At 52.3% G+C, this 12996-nt stretch overlaps 1 protein-coding gene across 1 annotated transcript; it reads right to left on the bottom strand.

Moving 5' to 3' along the window:
- Positions 1 to 473: 473 nt before the first annotated feature.
- On the bottom strand, positions 474 to 4485 carry LOC123149650 (leucine-rich repeat receptor-like kinase protein FLORAL ORGAN NUMBER1). Its single transcript, XM_044569350.1, has 2 exons — positions 1623 to 4485; positions 474 to 1123 (listed from the first exon to the last, which is right to left on the bottom strand). Exons 1-2 carry the CDS (start codon positions 4291 to 4293, stop codon positions 741 to 743), a joined length of 3054 nt encoding a protein of 1017 aa, XP_044425285.1. The 5' UTR covers positions 4294 to 4485; the 3' UTR covers positions 474 to 740.
- Between the last annotated feature and the right edge of the window lie 8511 nt (positions 4486 to 12996).

The following is a 12996-nucleotide window of genomic DNA, read 5'->3' as shown; positions in this document are numbered from 1 at the left end:
ACGAGGCAGCAGACAAATACCCAGCGCACTTGGCCACGGCATTCTGATCCCAACTTCCACGAGGGAGGGAGAGAGTCCACCCAGGCGCAGGGAACATATGCTCAACTATCTACCTAGCCAAAATATCACCAGCACCAAAAAGGAGGGAATAGATACGAAAGCCGAGCAAGTTAGGTCGGCCTCCCGTTGTGTTCTTCGCCTGCGATCATCCGTCGGATTCGATTCCACAAGCGACGGCCTGCAATCATCCACCGATCGATCGATACTTATAAAAGGAGCAGCAAAGACAACTTAAAAGGAGCAGCATAGATTACCCGATTTTTTCCAGAAAGGAATTTAACCTTTTCACTGTTACTTGCTCCCTGCTCATCCTATCAAAGATGGCGACAAGAACGAAAACTAATATAAGATCGTCTAGATCACTAGTTTACAGAGGGAATAGGAGCAAAGAGATATGAATAATGTAGCCAGTCGATATTTGAACTCGGATGTTTTACTACTATGTACAGATACATTCGTTCATTCAGCATCGTCCAGTCAAGGTACTCTCGCAGCCTTGGCTTTCAGCTTCAGGGAGTACACACTGACGCTACTAGGAGTAGTAGTTGTTATTACACATCCACACGCCACAAAATACCTAAGCACCAAGGGTTAAACCCAAAATTAGCAAGTACATTTACCATAAATTATCTCCCCGCTTAATTCCCGAGCCACCGTGATCTTGAACGCTGGCACGCCGGTCAGAAGGAGAGGATAAGGTCATCGTCGGGCCGGGCCGCGTTGTCGGCTGCTGCGGCGGCGGCGAGGGCGGGCTGCGAGAGCATGTGCACCACCTCGCGCATGTTGGGCCGGTCGGTGCTCGCCTCCTCGACGCACGCCGTGGCCACGTCGTAGAGCCCCACCAGCAGCGGCACGGGCTCGGGGGAGAGGCGGCGGTCGGCGACGGCAAGGACAGCCGCCGCGGTGTCGGGGAGCTCCGCGGTGGCCTTGCGGACCCAGTGCACGATGTCCACGCCGTCGCCGAACCCGCCCACGGGGCGCCGCCCCGTGATGAGCTCCAGCAGCACCACCCCGAAGCTGTACACGTCGCTCTTCTCGTCCACCCGCAGCGTGTACGCGTACTCTGCCACAATGAACAGAACCAATTAATTAACCAGAGACAGAATTATGTAACCCTACTAATCATGCTTAATCTGAGCAAGGGATCCAAGATAGAGCCCATCATTAACTGCAAAAGGAGATCCTCCAGCTCCAGGCACTGACAAATTAATTAGCCCCAAACCTGTGCTACAATCCAGGAAACAGGGGCAGGGCAAAGGAGACACTGACAACCACCACCACTAATCACTGTCACTCACTGTTCCCAGTGGTACTACACCTTTGTCATCTCTCAAGTTGACCATTGCACATGGCAACAAGAACACGGCCGGTGTGGGGCTGCAGACAAGTGCTGCCTCAAACTAGGCTAAAATCCAAGCCAACAACAGCCAAGTACATGCTGCAGTTCTTCAGTCAGGACCAGTGAACCGTGTGTGCAGTTCATGTGGTGGCCGGCCTTGATTCAGATAGAATGTGTTGGATGAAATGAAATTCGTACGGTTGACATGAAAAGATTTTGATACCTGGGGCGATGTAGCCGTAGGAGCCGGCGATGGCGGACATGCACTCGGAGGCGCCGGCGCCACCGCCGCCGAGGAACTTGGCGAGGCCGAAGTCGGCGACGTGGGCCTCGAACGCCGAGTCGAGCAGGATGTTGTTGGACTTGACGTCGCGGTGGATGATGCGCGGCGCGCAGTCGTGGTGGAGGTAGCAGAGGCCGCGCGCGGCCTCGAGCGCCACCCGCGCGCGGGCGTCCCAGCCGAGGTGGCCGCCCTTGCCGCCGTGGAGCATCTCCCCCAGCGAGCCGTTGGGCATGTACTCGTACAGCAGCAGGTTGGTCTCGCGGTTGGACACGAAGCCCAGCAGGCGCACGATGTTGCGGTGCCGGATCCGCCCCAGCGTGCCCACCTCCGCCGAGAACCCGCGGTCGCCGCCCACGCCGCGCCCCACCAGCCGCTTGATCGCCAGCTCCGCGCCGCCGCGGGTCACGCCGTGGTACACGATCCCGGCGCCGCCCTTGCCGATGATGTTGTCCTCCTGCAGGCACTCCACCACGTCGTCCGCCGAGAACCCCGGCCGCTGCTGGAACACCGTCATCTTCCACGCCCCCGAGCGCCGGCGCGCCGCCTCCCGCCACGCCTCGCACCCCTTCCGCCCGCCCAGGAACGCGGCGACCAGCGCCACGAACACGCCCGCCAGGCACACCAGCATCTTCTTCGAGTCCCAGCGGCGGAGCGACAGCACGCCGCCGCCGCCGTCGTGGTTGTTGTCGGAGCAGGCGGCGCCGTCGTTGCTGCTGCCGGTCAGCGGGCCGCCGCACAGCCCGGGGTTGCCCACGAAGGAGCTCTCGTTGAACACCAGGAACTGGCCCTGCATCGGCACGGCGCCCGTCAGCGCGTTGTACGACACGTCGAGCGTGGTGAGGCTCGTCATGTTGGACATCTCCGTGGGGAGCTCGCCGGACAGCGCGTTCCTCGACACGTTCAGCGTGCACAGGATCTTCAGCGACGTGATGCTCTCCGGTATCGCGCCGGTCAGGCGGTTGCGGCTGACGTCGACTGCGGCGAGCGACGCGCAGCGCGTCAGCTCCTGCGGGATCGCGCCGGTGAGATGGTTCCCGCTGACGTTCAGCCGGGACAGGTTCCTGAGCCGGCCGATCTCCGGCGGCAGCTCGCCGGAGAAGTTGTTGGACTCGAGCGAGAGCGTCTGCAGCGCGGGGAGGTTGCCGATGGCCGCCGGAATCCTGCCGCCGATCCCGTTGTTCCCCAGCAGCAGCATGCCGATCTTGCCGCCGCCGATCACGTCGGGGAGACCGCCGGTGAGCAGGTTGTCGGTGAGCTCCAGCATGTTGGCCTGCGGCAGGTCGAAGAGCCCGGCCGGCACGGCGCCGCTGAGGAAGTTCTTGCTGAGCCGGACGCGCACCAGCGTCTTGCACGCGCCGAGCGACTCCGGGATGGGGCCGAAGAAGGCGTTGTCCATGAGCACGAGCGTCTCGAGCCTCCCGCCGGCGCAGAGCTCCGGCGGCACGGTGCCGGTGAGGTGGTTGGTGGTGACGTCGAGGTTCCTTAGCCGGCCGTTCCTCCCGAGCCCCGGCGGGAGGCTGCCGGTGAGGTTGTTCTCCCAGAGCTGCAGCACCTCCAGGTCCGGCAGCTCGGCGACGAACGCCGGTATCCCGCCGCGGAGGTGGTTCCGGAACAGGTTGAGCAGCCGGAGGTGGGTCAGCTTGGCGAGGCTCGCCGGTATCTCGCCGGCGAGGTCGTTGACGGACAGGTCGAGCGACTGGAGGCTCTGGAGCTCGCCGAGCTCCGTCGGAATCTCGCCGGAGAGGCGGTTCCAGAGGAGGAAGAGCGTGTCGAGGTTCTTGAGCTTGCCGAGCTCGGGCGGGATGGGTCCGGTGAGGTTGCAGCTGCTCATGTCGAGCAGCACGAGGCTGCGCAGCCCGCCGAACTCGGGCGGCACGCCGCCGTCGTACTGGTTGAAGTACCCCACGTAGAGGCTCCTGAGCTGTGCAAGCTGCGCAAGCTCCGGCGGGATCCTGCCGGAGAGCGCGTTGCCGTTGAGGCCGAGGTACTCAAGGGAGGCGACGTCGCCGTAGGCCACCGGGATGGGCCCGGAGAAGTAGTTCCCGCCGAGGTGCAGGTAGCGCAGCGCGGCCGCGTGCGCGGCGCCGAAGGGCGGGAGCGGGCCGGAGAGGTTGTTGTTGTAGCAGTCGAGGAGCTGGAGGGACGGGAAGTAGGGGGAGGATGGTGCAACGCCGTCGCCGGCGGGGAAGGGGCCGGAGAGGTTGTTGTTGGAGAGGTTGAGGTGGCGGAGGGCGGGCAGGGACGGGAGGCCCGCGGGGATGCGGCCGGGGAGGGAGCAGGCGGCGATGGTGAGGTTGGTCAAGGCGTCCAGCAGCGCGAGCTCCGGGGGCAGCGTGCCGGCGTGGAGCGGGAGGGAGGTGAGGTTGATGGCGACGACGCGGGAGGTGGCCGCGTCGCAGGTGACGCCGGCGAAGGCGCAGTGGGCGGGGGAGGCCGCCGCCGGGTCCCAGTCGGCGAGCGGGGGGCTGGGGGAGGCGGCGGCGGCCGTGGCCGGGACCAGGGCCGCCTTGATCTTGGCCAGCGCGTAGATGTCGCGGTCCGGGGACGCGGGGGAGGGGGCGGGGAGGAGGAGGATCGGGAGGAGAGCGAGGAGGAGGCGGGGAGGCGGCATTGTGGTGGTGCGCCGGCGGCGGCGCGCGGTGGGAGGGGGTGTGTGGAGGGAAGAGGAGTGGAGTGGAGGCGGGAATAAAAGGGGCGGGGGAGGGAGGTGGTGGAGGGAATGCGAATATCGAATCGGGCGTGCTGGGGCGCAACACCAGCAGTGACCGGTGAGCGTGAGTGGCACGGCGCAGTGGAGATGTGCGGCGTGATCTCGGCGTGGCCGTCGCCGTTGGTGCTGGCTGCTGGGGGTTGTTTGCTCGGGTCAATGGTGGGAAGGCGGGGGTGGCAGGGAGGGGTGGCAGGGAGGGGTGAGGGCATGGTGGTCAGTGATCAGAGGGGAGAGGGGAGAGGACGGGGCAGTTAATGCAAGCTGACTAACGGAGGGCTAGGACTGTACTGCTAGGCTTAGCCTTGCTACGGATGTCTTGTTAACATTTACAAAAGAAGAAAAGACGTATCTAAAACACGTATTTTTTTAAGAAACCATCATGGTATCTCAATATTTTCATACTTTCACATAAGTATTTATTTGGTTTTCCAAAGGGTTTTCGGTGTTCACCCTTTTTGTTAAAAATTATCCTTGAAGAACGAGAAAAACCTTATTTTCCTCCTTGATATGCGGGACCAAACACTTTTCAAGAAAATCAATCGATACATATATAATTGAAGCAATTTAGAGCAATTTATCTTTTTGCTGCACCAGAGAAGAAGACGAGATCTAGTTCGAGCGTCCGACAATATATTTAAGCAGAAGAAAAATAACATAAATAAAGTTAAAAAACTTATTTATGTATTTTATTCAATTAAAAATAATAAATTTTATTTCTGTCACATGATGATTAAGAGAATTGACTAACACTAAATTTACTAAGTAAGGCGCCTGTTAATTTATGTTATGTTTCTTACAACCCAAAAGCTTTGAATTAAGGGGTGTCTTTTTTACTTCCTATAAAATGAAATTGCTACGATAGCCTTCTTATTTGAAAAAAAATCGTACAACACCATTCATTAGTATTAATATTTCAATTTTTTTAATTTGTCATCGTTAAATAAAATAATATTTATACTAAATTATTATACTTCATTATCATTTTTAAGTACAAAATTTGTGATATAACTTATTTATTAAGAACATAAAAATATTGTTAAATGTTGATTATAACATTCTTATATCGTTCTAATGTCTATCATTGACAACTACACACACTATGCTAAAATCAATTATATTTTGTAATGAAAATAATTTATTTCACTTTTTAGATGATGCCCTAAAAATATTAAACGCAATTTCTTTCAATGTGAGAAAAAGGAAATGAGTTGCATGTCTTTACATATTTTTTTCATAGTTGCGTGAATTTATAGTCTACATATGTTTGCGTGTGTAAATAGTGTGGCTTAATAAATATCATCATGGCAGTTTCTAGTGTATGATTAGATACAAGCAAATAGAAAAGTATGGAGCATATAAGGTTTATATGAGGACCCTATAATCTAATGTTGTGATGTTGTTTTCATGCTAGTTAATGTGCCCTACTTGTTCTAGTTGGTTAAATAAGCAGTTGACGATGGGTGTTTGCTTTGCACTTAGTAATAAAATAGCATTGAATTAAATGATAAACCATCCTTACACATCAGTACAAAATCGGATTTTCAAGCAGTTTTCTAACATAACACTCATTCGGTTTCGCCTTTGGTATCTAGCCAACTGGAACTAATACACATATTATTAAAGGTAACTAAGAAAATACCAGCAAAATTTCTACCTCGGTCGGTGATGTCTACTACGCACTTATACTCTTGTAGACTCTATTAGACCTTCGAGCACATATGATTATAGGACAATAGGAATTCCCCTTAAGTGGGTGGCCTAAGGTTTATTAATCTACGGCAAACGTAAGTTAAAAGTGTTCTCTTTCAAAATGTTATACAATCAGAATACAAGTAGTCTCTTGTGTCCCAACACACCTAATATAGTTGTTAATTGTATAGTTGCAGTAGTTTGGCAAAAAAATTATAATTTGGGTAATATATTGATAGTTTTTATGAATAAATATTGCCAACAAGGTAAAAAAACATGGTCAGAGTGAGTAAAAAATATCTCCACGCTTGCAAACAAGGTTTAGGGGTCACACTTCACAAGTGTCAAGTCTCAACATCATTAACATTGTTAAAAACACATCATATATCCTCAAAAAGTGCAGAGGATTTGAGCTTGGCCAGCATGTAGATGTCCCACAACAACGTATTCTGCTGCCACGATGGCGGAAAATGGCTCCCACACCAGATTGTTTTGCAAAGACTACACAACGACAATGCAAATTTCTTCAACAAAAGGGACTATGCCATATCACACTTTTTTGAATTTCACGTGACGTTTATCCTTTTGGGGCATGTTGTAATGGTGGATCACGCCAGACAGGAACTTGATGACCGGCTCGGCCTCCAAGGTGGCAACTAGTTTATCCTCGATCCACTTGGCAAATTGTTGTACGCAATCATTGTTCTACATTCTTCTAAACGATACAATTATTTGTTCAAAACTTTCACATCTAAGTCAATTTTCATTGTTAGCGTTTAGGTTTTACGGTTTTTCGGGCTTTCACAAAAAAATACGACAATAATTTTAACCTTCAGTCAGTATAATTACATCTCACCTTTCTCTTAATTTTAATATGTATGCTCTTTAATTTATAAATATATCAAATTAACAACGTAGTCATGCTTCACTAAGTTTTATAGGCAATTCACTTTTATATGATTTAATTCCTGACCTAATAACTAAATTAACTCTTTCTACACAAATAAATGTATAGCCAATGTTTTCTTCACACTATAGTATTCAGATCATAACCTTGCATTATAGACAACCAATCTCAAACAATACCTCAGCAGCAGATTCAAGTAATATAATTGTGGGCACAAACGATGAGTACAACAACACAAAGTGAAAGATATAAACATGATCAATGGCATTCAGCTACTATTAGATTACTCAACACTAGGGCATCACAATTCTTTTAACATGACTAATTACGAAGTTAAAGTAAAAATAAATAAAAACATGTATCACATCAAGTTTAAGTTTCATTACTAGTAACTTGCCAATGAACCATCAAAATATAAAGTTTCAATTATTATAACTTTTTCAAACACGTTTTAGACACATATATCTACTGCCACTGATTCCACCTACATCCTTAGATATTCACGAACACTTCTGAAACACTTTCAAAACTATATACAACTCTTTAGGTGCTCTTTTAACTCATTTTCCCATTTCTCCTGTTGAGGGAGTCCTGGATTAGGGGGTGTTTGGATAGCCGAACTATACCTTCAGCCGGACTCCTGGACTATGAAGATACAAGCTTGAAGACTCCGTCCCGTGTCCGGAAGGGACTTTCCTTGGCGTGGAGGGCAAGCTTGGCGATACGGATGTTCAGATCTCCTACCATTGTAACCGACTCTATGTAACCCTAACCCTCTCCGGTGTCTATATAAACCGGAGGGTTTTAGTCCGTAGGACAACATACACATCAACAATCATACCATAGGCTAGCTTCTAGGGTTTAGCCTCTCTGATCTCGTGGTATATATACTCTTGTACTACCCATATCATCAATATTAATCAAGCAGGACGTAGGGTTTTACCTCCATCGAGAGGGCCCGAACCTGGGTAAAACTTCGTGTCCCTTGCCTCCTGTTACCATCCGGCCTAGACGCACAGTTCAGGACCCCCTACCCGAGATCCGCCGGTTTTGACACCGACATTGGTGCTTTCATTGAGAGCTCCTATGTGCCGTCGCCGTCAGGCCCGATGGCTCCTACGATCATCAATGGCGATGTAGTCCAGGGTGAGACCTTCCTCCCCGGACAGATCTTCGTCTTTGGCGGCTTCGCACTGCGGGCCAATTCACTTGGCCATCTAGAGCAGATCGAAAGCTACGCCCCTGGCCGTCAGGTCAGATTCAGAAATTTAAACTACACGGCTGACACCCGCGGGGACTTGATCTTCGAAGGACTCGAACCACCGCCGAGCGCGCCGCACTGTCACAACGAGCATGATCTAGCTCTGCCGCCGAACAGTGCCCTGGAGGCCGCACCCGCATTGGCTCCGACCCTTAGTTCGGAGCCAACCGCACCGATCGAGGATGGGCGGTTGGACGCCACCTCGGAGGCTGTGATCCCAACGGCGGTTGAGCCGAACACCAGCCCCGTACTCTGCGAAACTCCTGACTCCATGGAGCCAGATTCTTCTCCGCACTCCGAACCCTCCGCGCCCCTGCCGATCGAATCCGATTGGGCGCCGATCATGGAGTTCACGACCACGGACGTCTTTCAGCACTCGCCTTTCGGCGATATCCTGAAGTCACTGAAGTCTCTCTCTTTATCAGGAGAGCCCTGGCCGGACTACGGTCAGCAAGGTTGGGGTACGGACGATGAAGAAATTCAAAACCCACCCACCACCCACTTTGTAGCCACTGTCGACGACCTAACCGACATGCTCGACTTCGACTCCGAAGACATCGACGGTATGGACGCCGATGAAGGAGATGATGAAGCACCAGCGCCTACCAGGCCCTGGAAAGCCACCTCGTCATATGACATATACATGGTGGAGACCCCAAAAGAGGGAGATGGCGATGGAACAGCGGAGGATGACCCCTCCAAGAAACAGCCCAAGCGCTAGCGTCAGCGGCGCCGCTCAAAATCCTACCAACACAAAAACGGCGATTCCAGCACGGGAGATAATAATACTCCGGAGAGTGCCGAAGAAAACCCCCTCCAGCAAGGTTTAGCACAGGAGGATCGAGAAACCAGCCCTCATGAGAGAGCGACAGACAAAGAGGTCGAGGACGATAATTATATGCCTCCCTCCGAAGACGAGGCAAGCCTCGACGACAACGAATTCGTCGTGCCATAGGATCCCGTTGAGCAAAAGCGTTTCCAACGCAGGCTTATGGCCACGGCAAGAAGCCTCAAGAAAAAACAGCAACAGCTCTGAGCTGATCAAGATTTGCTGGTTGACAGATGGACCGAAGTCCTTGCGGCCGAAGAGCATAAACTCGAACGCCCCTCCAAGAGTTACCCAAAGAGCAGGTTGCTACCCCAATTAGAGGAGGAAGCACTTGATGCAGCCGAACGGCCACCTCGTGGCCGCGACAGAGAGGCCTCCCGGCCCTCCACTCAAGCCGCACCCCATACCAATGCACGGGAATATGCGTCGGACTTACGAGACATGTTGGAGGACAAGGTAAGGCAAACACGATGGATCTACGGATCGCGTGGGCACCCCACGGCTCGAGACGGTAACCGTCATGCCGGCCACAAATTCGGCAGGGCCGAACACAGCAGACAAAACTCATTGGAGCTACGTCATGATATCGCCCAGTACAGAGGCGCCGCACAACCACTTTGCTTTACAGACGAAATAATGGATCATCAAATCCCCGAGGGTTTCAAACCCGTAAACATCATCATATGATGGCACAACAGACCCTGCGATATGGATCGAGGATTATCTCCTTCATATCCACATGGCCCGCGGCGATGATTTTCATGCCATCAAATACCTCTCACTCAAGCTTAAAGGACCAGCTCAGCATTGGCTCAACAGCTTACCAACAGGATCAATCAGTTGTTGGGAGGACCTGAAAGCCGCATTCCTCGACAATTTCCAGGGCACTTATGTGCGACCCCTAGACGCCGATGACCTGAGTCACGTAATTCAGCAGCCAGAGGAATCGGCCAGGCAATTCTGGACATGGTTCCTAACAAAGAAAATCAAATAGTCGACTGTCCGGACGCTGAGGCCCTAGCAGCCTTCAAGCACAATATTCGTGACGAGTGGCTGGCCCGGCACCTTGGACAGGAAAAGCCGAAATCTATGGCAGCACTCACGACACTCATGACCCGCTTTTGCGCGGGAGAAGACAACTGGCTTGCTCGTAGCAACAATATGACCAAGAACCCTGGTAGTTCGGACACCAGGGGCATTAGTGGTAGGTCGCGTCGCAACAAGCAGAAGCGCCGCATTAACGGCGACAATGCTGAGAATACGACAGTTAATGCCGGATTCAGAGGCTCTAAATCAGGTCAGCGGAAAAAGCCATTCAAAAGGAATCCTAGGGGCCCGTCCAGCTTGGACCGAATACTCAACCGCTTGTGCCAAATACATGGCACCCCCGAAAAAGCCGGCCAATCACACTAACAGGGATTGTTGCGTGTTCAAGCAGGCAGGCAAGTTAAGCGCTGACAATGAAGACAAGGGGCTGCATAGCGACGACGACACGGAGCCCCGGCCGCCGAACAACAATGGACAGAAGGGTTTCCCCCCACAAGTGCGGACGGTGAACATGATATATGCCACCCACGTCCCAAAAAGGGAGCGGAAGCGCGCGTTAAGGGACGTATACGCGGTAGAGCCAGTCGCCCCAAAGTTCAACCCATGGTCCTCCTGCCCGATCACCTTTGATCGAAGAGACCATCCCACTAGCATTCGTCATGGCGGATTTTCTGCATTGGTTCTAGATCCAATTATTGATGGATTTCATCTCACTAGAGTCCTCATGGACGGCGGCAGCAGCCTGAACCTGCTTTACCAGGATACAGTGCAAAAAATGGGATCGATCCCTCGAGGATTAAGCCCACCAAAACGACCTTTAAAGGCGTAATACCAGGTGTAGAGGCCAACTATACAGGCTCAGTCACACTTGAAGTGGTCTTTGGATCCCCGGATAATTTCCGAAGCGAGGAATTGGTCTTCGACATAGTCCCATTCCGCAGTGGCTATCATGCACTGCTCGGATGAACCGCATTCGCCAAATCCAATGCGGTACCGCACTACGCATACCTTAAGCTCAAGATGTCAGGCCCTCATGGAGTAATTACGGTCAATGAAAACACCGAACGCTCCCTCCGAACGGAGGAGCACACGGCGGCCCTTGCAGCGGAAGTACAAAGCAGCCTCTCCAGGCAGTTCTCCAGTCCGGCCATTAAACGTCCGAACACCGTCAAGCGCGCCCGGAGTAATCTACAACAAGACCGCCTGGCACGTTCCGAGCAGGCATAGCAATGCGGCCCCAACCCCAACCCTAGCAAAAAGGCGACGCCAGTACTTCGCGTACATAATTACGCTCTAGAAATACCATGGGCATAGGGGGAGGGGAACCATCACGGCACGCCCAAAACACGGCTTAAACCGCACCAGGGGCTGCCGATTTTTTACTTTTCTCTTACCTCCAGGACTCTACTCTTCGGAAGGCCTGTTCGGCAGTTCAATTGCCGCACAAACGATGCAAGAACTAGGGAAGCAGACAAGCCATGCCGCATCACCGAAATCCCAGGTGGTCTCTATCACGAGCAGTATACCTGTTTCGCATACTATTCCGCAGCTTGCCCCTGGAGCAGACATGTTAAATAGTCCAACTTTTCATTTATCGCATTACTTGTATCGTTCTGCTTTGATCGCAGCTATTTCTAATAAACAATGCATATCTTTTGTCTATTTTTGCACTATCTTTTTATAAATAAATGTTCCTTAATGACATGTTGCACCCGTACAACTTGGTACGGCCAAAATACGCCAGGGGATTTTAGCACCCCTCAATATGGTGTGACAAGTCCGAACACTTTCACAAGTGCGGCACCCCGAACTTATAGCATTATATGCATCGGCTCCTAATCATGTCTTGGGTCAATAGTTGGGTTTGCCCGGCTCCTATGTTTTGGTGCCTTACGTTCCGCTATATCGGCTAAGGTAGCACTAGGAGAACCACTGCGATTGTGCCTCAGTTGAGCTGGGCCGAGCACCTCAGTGGAGAAAGCTAAAACTGACTGTCATGATGATGCGAGAGCTGGTCGCTGTTCGAGAGGTTTTTTCGAGTCCCTAAAGACTTATGCCGCTTAGGGCGACGAGTCGGCTCTGTCCGGCCAAGGCGTGGATAGCGCCCCGAACTCGGTCTTCCGAATACTAGGGGCTTCGCCGAAATTTAAAATTATAGAATTCTATGGCTAAGTGAGAGTGTTCACGCATTATAGTCCGATTGCCTCGTTCGTCGGGCTAAGCGCCTCCCTCGAAGGACCCAAACATGGGAAAAAGAGCATCCAGATTTATCCCCGAACACCCCAGCACTAGTGGCAAGGGGGCAGAAGCCGATGACTCACCATCTCTCAGTATTGATAAACAGCCGCACAGAAGGTAATATTTTAAATTCAAGCAGCATTGCTCAGCACATATGAACAAGTTTTCAGCGCACAGGACAAAAACGAGCGAGTTTTACTCAAAAATTACATCCCTAGTACATTCATCCGCCACAAGGCGGGCACCCTTCAGAACATCCTTATAGTAATTTTCGGGCTTGCGATGCTCTTTCCCCGCTGGTGGCCCGTCCTTCACAAGCTTCTCCGCATCCAACCTGCCCCAGTGCACCTTAGCACGGGCAAAGGCCCTTCAGGCACCTTCAATACAGACGGAGCGCTTGATGACTTCGAGCCTTGGACAGGCCTCCACCAGCCGCCGCACCAGCCCGAAATAGCTCCCAGGCAGGGCCTCTCATGGCCATAGCCGAACTAGGAGGCCCTTCATGGCCTGTTCGGCCGCCTTGTGGAGCTCGACTAGTTGCTTCAGCTGGTCGCTCAGGGGCACGGGGTGTCCGGCCTCAGCATACTGAGACCAGAACACCTTCTCCGTCGAGCTGCCCTCCTCGGCTCGATA

The sequence above is a fragment of the Triticum aestivum genome, chromosome 7A (assembly GCF_018294505.1).
Source record: "Triticum aestivum cultivar Chinese Spring chromosome 7A, IWGSC CS RefSeq v2.1, whole genome shotgun sequence".
Lineage (NCBI taxonomy): Eukaryota > Viridiplantae > Streptophyta > Magnoliopsida > Poales > Poaceae > Triticum > Triticum aestivum.
This window is presented reverse-complemented; position numbering and strand designations above follow the sequence as displayed.